Source organism: Centroberyx gerrardi, chromosome 1 (assembly GCF_048128805.1).
Source record: "Centroberyx gerrardi isolate f3 chromosome 1, fCenGer3.hap1.cur.20231027, whole genome shotgun sequence".
Taxonomy (NCBI): Eukaryota; Metazoa; Chordata; class Actinopteri; order Beryciformes; family Berycidae; genus Centroberyx; species Centroberyx gerrardi.
The window spans coordinates 31,221,833-31,236,325 of NC_135997.1; the positions used below are offsets into that span (position 1 = coordinate 31,221,833).

At 42.4% G+C, this 14,493-nt stretch overlaps 1 protein-coding gene across 1 annotated transcript in view; it reads left to right on the forward strand.

Annotated features, from left to right (window-relative positions):
• The first annotated feature begins 7,406 nt into the window (after nucleotides 1-7,406).
• il16 (interleukin 16) overlaps nucleotides 7,407-14,493 on the forward strand; it is a 32,753-nt gene continuing 25,666 nt past the window's right edge. The window contains 3 exon segments of the mRNA XM_071920840.2: nucleotides 7,407-7,461; nucleotides 10,290-10,429; nucleotides 12,313-12,430. Coding sequence (XP_071776941.2) covers nucleotides 10,308-10,429; nucleotides 12,313-12,430 — 240 coding nt within the window. The 5' untranslated portion in view covers nucleotides 7,407-7,461; nucleotides 10,290-10,307.

Consider the following 14,493-nt stretch of genomic DNA (forward strand, 5'->3'; position numbering starts at 1 on the left):
GGTAAGATCATTGTGGACGACAGGAGATTAAGATCCAGCTTAGAGAAGCTCTTCACCCAGGAAAAGGAGGGTTTTTCAAGGGTTCTTTGGTTAGTGGTTCTACCGTAATGACTCCAATAATTTGATTTGTTAAAATAAAACTAGGTAAATTGGAATAAATAACCCACTGCAATTCTTTAAAAAGTTCCTTTAATACTGCCGGTTTGGAACATTTTGTATGTTGTTAAAGAGTTCTTTACAGCATCACAAAGGGTCTAGGTAGAACCATTTTGAGCATGGTACTATGGGGAACCACTTTCTTGCAGCAAGAACAATTTTCTAGCTGTATAATGCAAGACAATGGTTCTTTAGTCTTGTAATATAGCACCATAAAGGATTCTGATAGACAATTTCCCGGAACTATTGAGCAGCAGTTCTCAAAGTTGGGTCCTTGAGGGGGTTCCATTGGTCCTTGAGAGGGTTTCATAGGTCTTGAACGTTCCATAGGTCCTTGAGGGGGTTTCCATAGGTCATTGAGTAGGTTCCATAGGTCCTTGAGGGGGTTCCAAGGGTCATTGAGGAGGTTCCATAGGTCCTTGAGGGGGTTCCAAGGGTCATTGAGGAGGTTCCATAGGTCCTTGAGGTGGTTCCATAGGTCCTTGAGGGGATTCCAAGGATTCTTGAGAGGGTTCCAGGGGTCCTTGAGGAGGTTCCAGGGGTCCTTGAGGGGATTCCAGGGGTTGTTTAGGGAGTTCCAGTGATCCTTGAGGGGATTCCAGGGGTCCTTGAGGGGATTCCAGGGGTTGTTTAGGGGGTTCCAGGGGTCTTTGAGGAGGTTCCATTGCTGCTTGAGGAGGTTCCAGGGGGTACCAGCAACATGTGGAATAGTTTAATTAAGACAATTCTGCAATTCAATCCTAAATCAACAAATAAAATCTTCCCATATGGGTCCCTGGAATTAAATCTCATCAGATGAACGTGGGTGAACTAATGTGCGTCTATTTGGGGGTCCGTGACATGAAATCGTTTGACAACCCCTGCTATATAGAACCCTTTTTGTTCAGAGTGTTGGTTCCCTTAGAGTTAGAAAATAACCCGCATCTCATGTTCCTCCACATCCTAAACCGCATACCAAACCCCACAAAGGCCTCTCCTCCCATCAGAGCCGCTCTAAAACAAACTGTGCTCACCCAGAGTTGTTCTAGGCATCCCCAGCCTTTACCAGAATCACCCTGGGCTGAATGTTTACTGCCCATACACACATTAACATTAATGCACACACGCTCAAATGAGGAGGGTGTGTGTTCGCGTCAAAACCGGAGTGGGCGTGTAATAGCGCGGGCCACAGAGAATCCATTCATCCTCTGCAGCATATGTACCCATGTAGACCGCTGGCACACACACACACACACACACACACACACACTCACACTCACAGGAGCCCATAAAAGACTACAACCAGTGTGTGATGTAAAGTAGGCGTGAGGTCAGGCCAAACTAAGTGCAGTGTTTTCCTCCCTGGAAGCCGGCTGACAGGAAAGGGGCAGTGATTTTGGGGAGCCTTGCCTTACTGAGACACACTGTTGTGTTCTCCAGACAGCTGGGAGGAAAGGAGGGGGGGAGAGAGAGAGAGAGAAGGCAGGAGGAGAGGCAAGGAGGAGGAGGAGGAGGAGAAGAGGTAGAGGCATATACCCCAGATGAATCACAGCAAGGAAGCCATGCTCTGAGTGGAACATCAGCTGTGCTCTGGTGTGCTCTCTGGACTAGTCCTTCTGTCTGGATCGAGCCTTGGGATCCTCCCAGCTGCAGCCCCAGTAGAAGCAGTAGATGCTGGCTGAGTGACAACATGATCGACTACGGTGAGTAGGACCGCCACTCCGGCGGCTGCAGGGCTTTAACAGGGATGTTAGGTAACTCACTGCTTATCAGTGCGAGTCAATGTTCATGTTTGACTGATGATGAAGTTTCGGGGTCTCACATTGTAGATTATTAGATATTATGTGATATTGTTGACAGATCCAGACAGGTGTCATAGTGAGAGGGATATTGTACCAAGTTGTTGTTCTTTCCATGCACTGATTGCACTCACAGTTCTGTTGATACCCAGCGTTGTGTGTGTCAGCGTTGAGGGAGTTCTGAAGACTGCTCAGATATTGCAGTGAGTATTGCGTAACTATCAAAATTGGTTGCAGAGCAGGGAAAGAAGTTAAATGATGCACTTGTTGGCCCGGGGGATGGATGTGTGTAATAAAGTGTGCGTGTGTGTGTGCGTGCATTCACTCACTCACACACACACAGAGGCACACACAGAAGTCCTTCATGAAAACACAAATTACATAACATTGTGTATGTCCAGTCCAAGACAACCTTTAGAGCACAAACAGCCCAGCGCAGCCAGCGGTGGACGGGCAAGGCTTCCTCTCTGGTCTCTTTAAAGCCACGCATGACGCTCTACACCATAAAACCCTGAGCCATGCTGGCCACAGACTGGACACATACAGCCACATGGCCATACATAGCTTAGCTGTCATTCCACACAGAGGCCCTGGGCCGAGCCTCCCTGGGATCGTTTGCATAACAAGAAGTCAAAATCAGACTCATGCCACCTCCGATGCCAAGTGCACAAGCGATCCCAGAGTTATACAAGTGCTGGACTATTCCTTCGCAGCATGACTGAGAGGTTTTCCCTCCCTTCCTGGGTCAGGTGGTGAGGGGGGGAAACTCTTAGCTGTCCACTGTAGGTCCCGCTCCGTCTCTCTCAGACTGGAAAAATCCCCCGGTGCAAACTCAGAACAACACACACGTTGTTTGGCTGCTGCGCGGCCGCCCCGCCCTCTGCTTTCACTCAATCAGGTTCTGTTAGGCTGCAATGCCTGCCTAGCTAATGCTAGAGGCACAAAAATATGGTTTCTGTGAGGACATGTACACACACACACACACACACACATCTATATGTATGTGTAGGTGTGCATACACACACACACACACACACACACTGTTCATTCAGCCTCTACCACAGATACACCTTTTTATAGAGTTGACCTACCTGACCCACGCCACTTTCTCTCCCCCTCTTTCCATTTTCCCCCTCTCTCCTTCAAAGTTTTCGTACTAAACAGTGTCACTGCTGTGTGCCATTACATCAATAGAATAGAGTGCATGTCCAAGGAAAGTCAGAGTCACTCTGTAGTGCTGCAGTCATTATAAGAGGCGGTCAACTTTTCTCCTTCACATCTTTGAAACAAAAGGTTTTCATAAAGCTAGGCTATAAATACACACACCAACCAGCACACAGTGTGGTATGGAGCGGCTTTAGGTGGTCTAGCCTATAGTTTTAGTGTAGGAGGTTTGTCTCAGGTATGTGGGAAACCAACAACTGCACACTGATAAAAAGCAAGAAATTTAAGAGGCCAACTGATGCGGAAAAAATGACTGATATTAATTTACATGAGATGTAAAAGTGACCAAAAGAAAACTTCAGTCAGTAGACCATCATCACTCCTCAGTAGTTTGCAGAACTGATGATGGTCTACTGACCAAAATGTTTCCCATTTGTGCATTTGTCTTTGTCACTTTTGCACTTCATGTAAATTAATGTCAGTCCTTTTTTGCATCTGTTGGCCATCACTTTAGATTTTCTTTTTTTTTTTTTATCACAGATTGGAGTTTTAGTTAGACAAACATTTGTCTCTGCTCTGGAGGCAAATCTCATTGGCTGAGTGGTGGGCTCAGTGGGCGGAGCCAAAGAAGCACAGTTTTTTTCTGGCAAAGTAACATTAGACTGAAGCCCAGTGAAAAGGCAAGAGGTAAGAGAGGAGGAAGCTAATATTATGAAGCCTAGTGCTCTGCTACTAACTGAAAAAATACAATGTAGCCATACTAACTTATCTAGGTTAGCTAGTTAGCCTAGCTGCTGACCTTCCAACATCATGAATGGCATGGTCATGAATGAAGGAAAAAAATAAGTCATTGCCAAATATTTGTATTTATATTTTGACCAGAGTTACTTCTTTGTCATTCAAGTTTGCCAGTTAGCTAACTTGCACTCTGAAATTATTTCTGCCTCCAGAGCAGCTCTGCCTCTAAGAAATGTTTGTACTAAAACTCTCATTTGCATTTTTATCAGTGAGCTTGTTTTTCATGGAATGGCTTTAGATATAAAACCTGCACTAGATGATTGCTACCTTGTAGGCCAGTGCTGCAGGTGTGACTTGGCTTTAACTAAATGCATATTTGCATTTGTATTTACTCAGTGCTTTGAGCAAATGTGATGTTTGAATAGTTGGTTGAGGGACAATAGCTGTGATTGAGTTTTGTGCTACTAAGTCAACCCACTGTGCTGACATAGATCCAACTGAGAGAGAGAGAGAGAGAGAGAGAGAGTGTATGGAGCCTATAGGCCTCCAGCATAGAGATCCATGTCTGTGTTTCCTGTCTATCTGGCCAACACAACAAACACACTAATGCTCCATAATTGCTAACACACTTCCAGGATCGGGAACTACTGATTCACCAGAAAACAAAGCCTTTCTTCTGGACTCATCCACTGGAAACTGGGGCAATATTTATTTATTTATTTATTTGTGTGTTTGTTTGTTTAATTTGTGGTTGTTATTCATCTGTTATATATTAATTAACTTTTTTGTTAGTTAGGTTGAGAGCTAGTTTATGCATTCATTTATTTAATTTAATAAACATAAAAAAAATGTAATATTTATTATTATTATTATTATTATTATTATTATTATTATTATTATTATTATTATTATTTCTAGAGGTTGAACTTCTTTATATTGCCACATGGCCAGTCTTCTGGAATGAGTTCCAGTACATTTCAGTGTGATTGAGACTTAGATGAAAAATTGGAGTGGATATTTGGACTGGCTGCCTGTGGTCAGCATATTTTATACAGTGTATTTACTGTTTGAAGAGGTCTGTTATATTACACCTGCATGCTGTCATATTCACAGGACAGAGAGGCATTTGTCAGCATGTGGGCCATCTCATCACTGTAATACAGCAGCACCAGCCAGGTTCACTGTACTATGGTGAAGCTCAAACACACGCACACACACACACACACACACACACACACACACACACACACACACACACAGCCTCACCACCTTTGTGAGCTGGTACTTCAAAGCAGGAGTAGGGAATACTTTATTACATACATTTGAAATTACTTTGTGGCAGACAGAGCCATCGCTGACCTAGAGCAACACCTGCAGTATTATTTAAAGGTGCTCCGTGTAGCATTTTTAACCATCATATATTATTGTCAGATTAATTGTGATACCTTGGTAAAATTACTGTAAACAAATGAGACCATGGTGGAGATGATTGGTAGCCTCTATCTCACAGCAGTGGTATTGTTAGTGCTAGTGTTTCTCAAAATTAAAGCTAAACCCTGTTGCCTTCTGTCCCCCCTCCCCCTCCCAGAAGAGAATAAACATGTTGGAAGTGATTTCTCTATCGGCCTTTCACTTATTCCACCATCTTCCATTGCCAGAAACTCTTAACACTTTAACTTTGTTTGTGCTGTAAGAACAGCGCCCTCTTCCAGCACGAAAAATGCAGTGTAGAGGCCGGTAGAGGCTGCCAATCTTCTCAGCGATGGTCTTGTTTGTTAACTGTAATTATACTGATGCTTATACTGAAGCTGTAGATACCAGAGGGGTGGAGGATATTCATTCATATTTCTTTTCAATCAACAACACATGCAGACTAGGCTGGAGAAGTGTATAAACCTAAAGAGAGAGAGAGAGAGAGAGAGAGTGAGTCATTGATAAGGAGGGGGGCGGGACAGAAGGTAGCGAGATAATGATGTCAGGGCTTATGGGTTTCTGTTAAAGAGCCTCCCAACATCGTGTTCTGCACTAAGTGTTTGTTCGTGGTGAATGTGAGAGAGACCAGAGGCCATATAGAGTAACATGTATAATGCATTTTGAGGGTCATCCTATAGTGCTCTCTGGAGTGTGAAGCGTTGCAGTGTACAGACCATCATTCACTTCAGACCATTAATGGGACCTGTAGGCCAAGGCTAGGACCATTCACCATGTGTTTGAATGTATGCATATTATATTAAGCATGCATATAGTATAAAAAGGTGCATTGTGCTGAACAGCGTGCCTCTACCACCTGATCAGTCATAGCATAGTTGCTATTTATGGTGTCTGTGACCGGAGATTACCTCTGCCTGTGTGTTTATGTCAGTGTGCATGTGTGTGTGTGTGTGTGTGTGTGTGTGTGTGTGGGTGTGTAACAGCCTCAATGTCAGTAGTCTGACTAAGTTCCGGTCAGGAGGAACGAGCAAAACATTGCCTTTTTTTCAAAGCAGGGAAAGAAAAGCGCTCTTATCTCTGCTAGTCTCCACCATTGCCTCAGCAGTTTCTCAGAACACTTATGACACACACACACGCACACACACACACACACACACACACACACACACACGCACACACACAGATGCAGCCAGGCTGTCCTAACTGAATTTTCTAATTGCCCTCCAGAGCGTCCCTCTCCATTAGGCTTCGTGCCGGCTGGGAGGGGTGCATTCGTTTCTGAGCTCCCGGCGCACACACATGCACACACTCTGACGGCCATGCCCCAGAGATACTCCCACCAGAGGAGGAAAGCCAGCACAGCGGCTGCTAGGAGGATGGAGAGGAGACGCAGGGACCAGGGGAAAGGCGGCAACAACAGCAGCGGCAGCAGCAGCAGCAGCCACAACTACCGGTCCAAGAAGCTGGCCATGCTCTCCAGGTACCGGCAACCAGGGGTGTAGTGGAGGGTAAAGTCAGTTTACCCACCTTTTTATTTCAGAAATAGACTTAATCCACTTTTTTAGGTGGATATAAATTTCTATGATGTAAAGTTATAGTGTACAACATAGTGAATTGTGTCAAACTGATGGAAGAATATATGAAAATGAATGCTTTTCTGAAAGTATGATTGATTTTTGTTTATATCAGTGCTTGTTTGCCTTATGATGATCACCGACTGGAGGTCATCGTTTACCCACTTTTTTATTTACCACTACATCAGCTTGCAACTCTGGCATGCACTTCATTTGCATTTTCCACTGCTGGACTGCTCAAGGATTTTGCTGTCAGAAAGCCTGCAGGATCACACAGGGCGGATCGTTATTTATCTCAACTTCTTTAACGGTTTTTGCCTGTATTGACCCTGTCCAGGTCCCTGATCCTGTGCCACTCTAAGACCAGTGACGACTGCCCCGGTCCAGAAGAGAGGCATTCTGGGGAGGGCTTGGACGGGGGCAGGGCATGGGGGCCAGGCTGGAGGACAGACCTGACAGACCTGGCGACCGGGGACGGAAAGGGGTGCAGGGATGCAGAGAACGGCCACTGGAGGAAGAGTCTGGAGAAGAGAGGAGGCAGCGAGGCGGCGAACCCGCCGCATCACGCCAACACGCTCAGAGAGAACAAGAAGAGCCTCAGGAGGTCCTTCAGCATCAAGGTAAGACCTCCCCTCCCACCCCCTGCATTCTGAACCTCAGCTGAGCAAAGCATAGAGTCGGAAGTTGTTGTCTTATATCACTTGTGCTTTTTTAATGTGGCTTTTAATGCATGTGAACAAATGAATTTCCCTTTTGAGGATAAAAAACGTTAAATATTCATATTGATACCAGATCGTTATACATTAATTAAACTTACTTAAAGGGGCATTAAGTAATCTATGCCTTTTATCGACCTCTATTGGTGACCAGTAGGAATTACAACAACACTGGCATGGCTTACGGTGGCCTGTAATTGACATAAACAATAAAGTCACATATTCACATCAGAGGAATAAGCTAGTTAATTAGAGCAGAGATGCGACAGAAACGTCTAGTGAAGATAATATGGCTTCAGGCAGCAGTTACTTAGTTTAAAGGCTGATGTGAAGATGGATTGTTGTGCTATAGTTACAGTAATAGCAACATATGCAGCACGTTTCATCATGGCTCACATGGCTCCAGCAGTAAACAGCCTTTTATTCCTGTCAAGTGACTGACTGAATCATCCACCATTTAACATTCCTTTATGGACTTTCATATACCATACATTTTTCCAAGATATCAATTATATAAACTCATTATTACGCATTTCTCATCCATAGGACCTGTGCATTGCTGAATATCATGCAGTACAAAATGAGTGTCCTCTCAGCCCAGAGGCATTCATTTGGCATGACTCACTGCACTCAGTTGTGCCAATTTGTAAATTAGTGGCATGTAATTAGATTGATTGCCTTTAAGTAGGATAACTGGGTCCCACTGTAACACAGTGCATGTTTAACTGGGAGAACTTGCCCGAACATCTGTGCCAATTTTGCATCTAAGGCATTCATTGGTATAAAACCGCTATGAAATTTCAAACATCAAGTGCCATACATGCCGATCCCCATATGATATCATCGTGCTAACAGTGCGCTGTGTTGGGCTGGGTGTTTTGTCTCTAAATGTAATGATAGTCACATGCCCTGCGTTGTGCGTTGGTAGACCGAGGGCTGCTGCTGGCCTGAATGTGGGGCCTTCAGACAAAGACGAGTTCTGTTGTGTCCCGCTGTTTCTGCAGCCACGCTAACCACTGCAGGCCTCACAGCGCATTCCACTGATGTCAGATAGGGTCAGACGGATTCGCCGTCGGTAATCATTTATCACACGAACAACAGATGTAGGTTACAGAAATGAACGATAGATAGAACTACTGTTGTTTCTGGTTATACTGTCGGTTTGCCCATATGTGGGGCCGATATTGACCTTTTATCAAAAATGGGAGTCAGTGTGATCCACTTCAGATATGATGCAGTTTGATTGATTCCATATTTATTGTAGAATTGATCAATACTACACTGGTTGATCACTGTGACTTCACCTGTACACTGGCAAACTATAGTGGAATACATAAATCCTGGGCAGCAGAGACCAGAGTGTATCTGTCACAGTGAAGAGTGTTTAGCTGGCTCTGGTCTACCACCTCATGGACCAAAGCCCAGCTAAACAGCTCTGACTGAAGTTGAGTTGAGCAGTCACTTAATCGGCCAATTCTTTTCCTGTGGGGCTAATTCATGTCAGGTAGGTCATCACTCACTCTTAATCGCCCACCAGACATAGGCCAATATCATAGCCATATCCTTTTGGCCTTTATGTTTATGCCAAATCCCCTAAAGTCCAACACAGATTCATGAACTAAGTCTGTATGAATGAAGGCATGAGGTCAATGTTGTGTGGTTGTCATGAAGGTTCATAAAAGTATTATCCAAGTTTATCAGTTCTTGGATTCCTTCTATTTTAAGTGTTAATACAACAGGATAGTCGGTCTATTCAGATTTCATTAGCTTGAGGGAAATACCTTCTGAAAATGTATCCCTTGTGCTGTAATCTCATGAGATAGCATCCTCTTGATACTATAGAACAGTATGTATAATGCCCATGGTTTACGCCCAATACAGGTGTCCAAGGATGCTCCCTATACTCATACTTGACTACTTAATATTTTAATTGGTTTGAAGAAAATACCTCAAAACAATTCCACTGTATGCTTAACTGTAACCCCTCTAAAAACACACCCTTTGTGCTCTTATAATCTGGTGAGATAGCATCCTCTTGATAAATAGTGATTCTATTCAAAGTGATGCTTGATTTATTTGATTTAGAGGTGTGCATGCATATGTTTTTGTACCCTAAATTGGGACTCGAGTGCTCAGCATTTAGTCAAGTCATTGGCTTGAGGGAAATAGAAGAAAACAGTGTCCATGCATGCTTTTTTGCACCCTATTTTTTTTGCATTTGCCATGTTTAAAGTCATTGGCTTGAGGAAAATACCTCAGTAACAATTTTAAAAACACAACCCCTTGTGCTATATTGTAATCTGGTGAGATAGTGTTAGTAGAAAGTTAGTAGAATGGTCTTGATTTACACCCAATAAAAGAGTCCATGCATACATTCTTGTACCCTTTTAGAGAACCTGAGTGCTTCTTTTTTAGGGAGGGAAATAGCTCAGTAGCCCTTTTAAAAACACACCCGTTGTGCTATATTATAATCTGGTGAGATAGCGTCCTCTGGAGAGCCGTCTAAACATGCGTGAGGTTGCCTCATAAGGGTAACCTCCAAACACTGTGGCCCAGTTCATGGACCTATAAAACCTTACTGCTCTGTTTTCTTTTTCCTCAGCTGTCAACTTGCCTACCCAGATGGTTGATTTGGTCATAAAGCAGACTTTTTACTTCCTAGTATAGAGGTCCCCTTATACTCGCTCACTGTGTGTGTGTGTGTGTGTGTGTGTGTGGGTGTGCGTGTGTAGGAGAGTAGTATCTGGAGGATGTGTGTAGCCACAGGGCCGGGTGAGGAGGTGCATGGACCACAAATGGCTGATAACAGCGTCCAGACCGAGGACAAAGAGACTAGTGTGGAGCTGGGAAGGAATGGAGTGGAGCTACACAGGTAATAACGCACAATACCACAACTCTACGTTTTTTAATTAAGAGTAATGTGGTGGAAAAATGGTTAAAGCTGCACTAGGCAAGATTTTTTTATGTAAAAATACACTTGTCTTATCAGCCTGAATCACAAAGTGGGGCTGCAGTAGAGAAGAGCATCCCATCATTACTCACTGAGATGCTGTAGATTCTCCCTGTTTGCCCAAAAGAAATTAAATCTGGGTTTCTGGGTAGTGAAATCCAAATTTTTCAGTGATCTCTTGCCATTTGGAGCCGCCAATGTGTGAAGTTGCCTTGTGCAGCTTTAAAATTTTATGTTCCTAGCAGCAATCCTTGTCTTAAACAGGTAGTAATGTGAACAAAAATGCATTCAACATTTGAGCTAGTTGCCATTCTAATCAGTGATGCTGTGGGCATGAACCTACACATTAGTTACGGTGTGTAATGTTATAAGCTCTCGCACCTAACATAGTTCCTGCATGTCGAAAGGAGGAAGAAGACAGGATAGAGTGTTTCTATTGGGTTCTGTGTGTGGAGCTGCTTTTTGGTTTGGGGTTGTTGCTTTTAATGAAAAAGAACATGTTGTTCTTCTTGTGTTATGTTCAGTTTCTGGACCTTTTGGTAAGGTTTGCTGGGTCAAATTGACCCAGGACATTATTTGGATTTTAAAGCAATACAGAATTTTTTTTTTTTTTTAAATTCTTAACATATATTGTCTTTAACTCATTCCAAACAATATAAATAACATATGGGGTTAATGTTTGCCATTTACCTCTGCTAGATCACATTTAGCAATTAAAGTGCCATTCGTTTTTTGTGATAAACCTGTGATTTATGTAAAAAATCCACTATAATGAAGACATGGGTGGCCTAAATCATATTTATCACAATCACAATTGATTTCTACATTATCCTCGTATTCTGACACTTCCTCATCTTCCACATTACTAATTTTTAGTTTTTCAACTTGCTCCAAGGCCCTCTGAGTAGATTCTTCTGATCATATTGATGGATTGTGGAAGTGACCCACAAACTGTCATGCAGAGCTATTTATCTGTTTTGTCCTTCCCCAATATGCAGGTGTGAGAGGTACAGTGCAAGAAAATTTTGAATATTTAGAATGTTTTGGAATAACGTTGTGCAGATTACCACACTACAGAGGGTAAAGAGGGTTCTCGGTGCTTAGAATATAACATAAACCTTATGGCAGGTGTGTGTGTCTGTCTGTGTGTGTGTGTGTGTGTGTGTGTGTGTGTGTGTGTGTGCGTATGTGTGTGCGTGTGTGTGGGGGCGTGTGCATGTGTGTATGTCTGTGGAGGTGGGACTAGGCTTGGGACATATTTTGGTAATAGTCTATAATATGGTAGAGAGGGTTGTGTGTTCAATCCACGAAATACGCCTCAAATCTGATTGAGCAAAAGACAAAAACAATACATGTGTGCATGCATGTGTGTCCCATTCACATAGGACTAGAGCGATAACTATAAAGATAACTATAAACTATAATAATATTGTTTCTCAAGCATTCACACTACAACAATATCTGTGATCAGTTCCTCAGCAGACGAAGCATCACTGCAGTGAGGTATCGAATTCTCTACCCCCATCTCTCTTTGAACTTTAATTTGATTGGTTGAAAATGTTTTATCATGGTCTCTGCATCCAAAAAAAACAAAACTATAGTTATAGTTATCGTTTTGGATGTTTTTATAGTTATTGTTGTGGTGGGAACATAGACATTCTATTTATCTAGAACAGTTTAAATCTTTTTATAGTTATAAATATCTTTAGTTATTGTTCTAGCTGTGAATGGGTTCTAGCTGTAAAATGATTTTTTTGCCTTGGAACTGCTTCTTTTTCAGCCCTCTCTGTGTGTTTTCTCTCCAGGAGCTGCAACTTCCTGAGCCCAGACAAGCTGGCACCCTTTAACGGACAGTGTTTAAATGGCTATGCTCGGATGGAGGGGGAGGGAACGAGGAACGTCCACATTAAAGCCTACAGTAAGGTAAAACCAGCTGACAGACTGCTGCACACAACGGATCCTTGTGGTGTGACTACTGTTCTGCTTTTCCAAACACTGTCCCATTATGTTCAGTTGAGTAAACTATATGCCTCTAGATTTCTACATGAGTAAATTGAATATATTTGATAAGTTGAACAGTTTTTACATCATGTCTGCATGCCTAGACTCTTTCTGTACATATGGTCTTCTGTAGACCTAATGCAAATCAGATGTACATTGATTGTACACTTTAAATTCACATATTTGTTTTCTTCATATTCACGTGTTCTTCTAATGTGTTGCATATTTCTTATGCTGTATGTTTTCACTTATCTCATACTGCAGTCTGTGGTATATTGCCTCAGTATGTTCTACTGCTGCACACCTCCATAATGATGTTCATACATTTCTACTTAACACGTTATTAATTGTTAATCCTCTTATGTTTAATACCCCTCATTTGCTCTATTCTTATTCATATTCTGTTTTCCATGAAACTTTCCTATTATATTATTCACTATTATTCACTATTTAAACGGTTGTGTCATTTTCAGCACATCAGTAGGTGTAATCTGTTTCTTCACAACACAACATGTGTTAAAGATGTGTTTTTATGAACACATTGTGAGACAAAATGTGCTGCCATTCAATACATGTTGAGTTGAAGGTCAACATACAATGTTTAACCAAAGCTGCAGACGCTGATGCATTGAAAATAACAACGTAATTACTGTAATTCCCTTCTCTACAGTAACTGGGTCTGCGTGGGCATGGCATATTTCTCATGCTGTAACCACATTCCCAGTCGTCCCACACCCACCAGACACTGGTCTCTATGGAATCCAGCCAGAAATAGTGCAGGGAAGATTTTAACTGGAACTACTAAAAAACTAAAAAATGTTGTGAAAAAGTACAGTTTTATAAGTTTGAGTTGGCTCTTATAACCTCAGAGTTCAGTCATCATATGCAGTGTAAAATACAGAGGCTTTGTGTGAACCAACGCTCCCTTCTTCCTCTCTTTAGTGAAATAATAACAGATCCGACCTGTCTGGCTAGGTGTAAAATGAGAAGATTTACTTTCTCCTATCTACAGGGATTATGAAGGTCAAGATGTCTGGTTGTTGCACAATAATAAAAAAATCGATAATATTTATATAATTTAAAGGGTTCCCACTGGTCATGGAATTTCTGGAATGTCATAGAGTTTAGAGAGGTTTATTCCAGACAGGGAATTTGATCAATTCTCTTGGGAAGTCAGGGAGTATCAGGGAATTTTACAAATGGGTCACTTTACAGGAATACAGCAGAATGTATTTTACAACTTTCACACATTTTTTATCACACATTCATCGCATTAGACTGTGGTTTTCAGCTCAGTGTTTGAAATGGAAATCAGACTGTTCTCCCCTTTAGAGAAATAACATTAACCAACCAGTAAGTAAGAACATTTTTCAGTCATGGAACTTAGTCATGGGAAGTCAGGGAATTTTACAGCAGGATCTCGGAAAGAATATTACTATTGTAAGCAAACAAATTAACTTCGCTAAGAGCTTTAATCATATTTAGTGAGTATTACTTTCATACCAGGAACTGCATTTGCAAGAGTGAGGACCACATCTGTCAAGTGGTCCTCAGTGGTCTTTAGTGGATATCTCATTTTAGAGCAAAAGTCTTCACATTGACCTTGCACAGTGTGTTTTCATTCTTCCTGACCAGCCATGGTGGGAGAGTATGAGGTGGTTTCATGTGTTTTTGAGTATCCTTGCTGCCATGGGAGCTCTCCTGCTAGGTGACATAACACTTCATCATCCAGCCAAGTCCCTTAAAGTCACTTTTAAGAGGAGCAGAATGAGGGAGAAAGTTGGAGGAACAGAGCAGTAGGAAAGAATGTCTGCCATGTGACGACTGGGCTCAGCTGATTCTGTTCTCAACACCGTCTCTGTTTTTCTTTCATAATGGCGCCCTGGCAGCGGTCAAACATCCTCTTTCACTTGGTTCCCAATACCAATTCATAATATACAGAGGATAAATAGACAGTTACTGTGGAGACATGGAGCTACAAAACA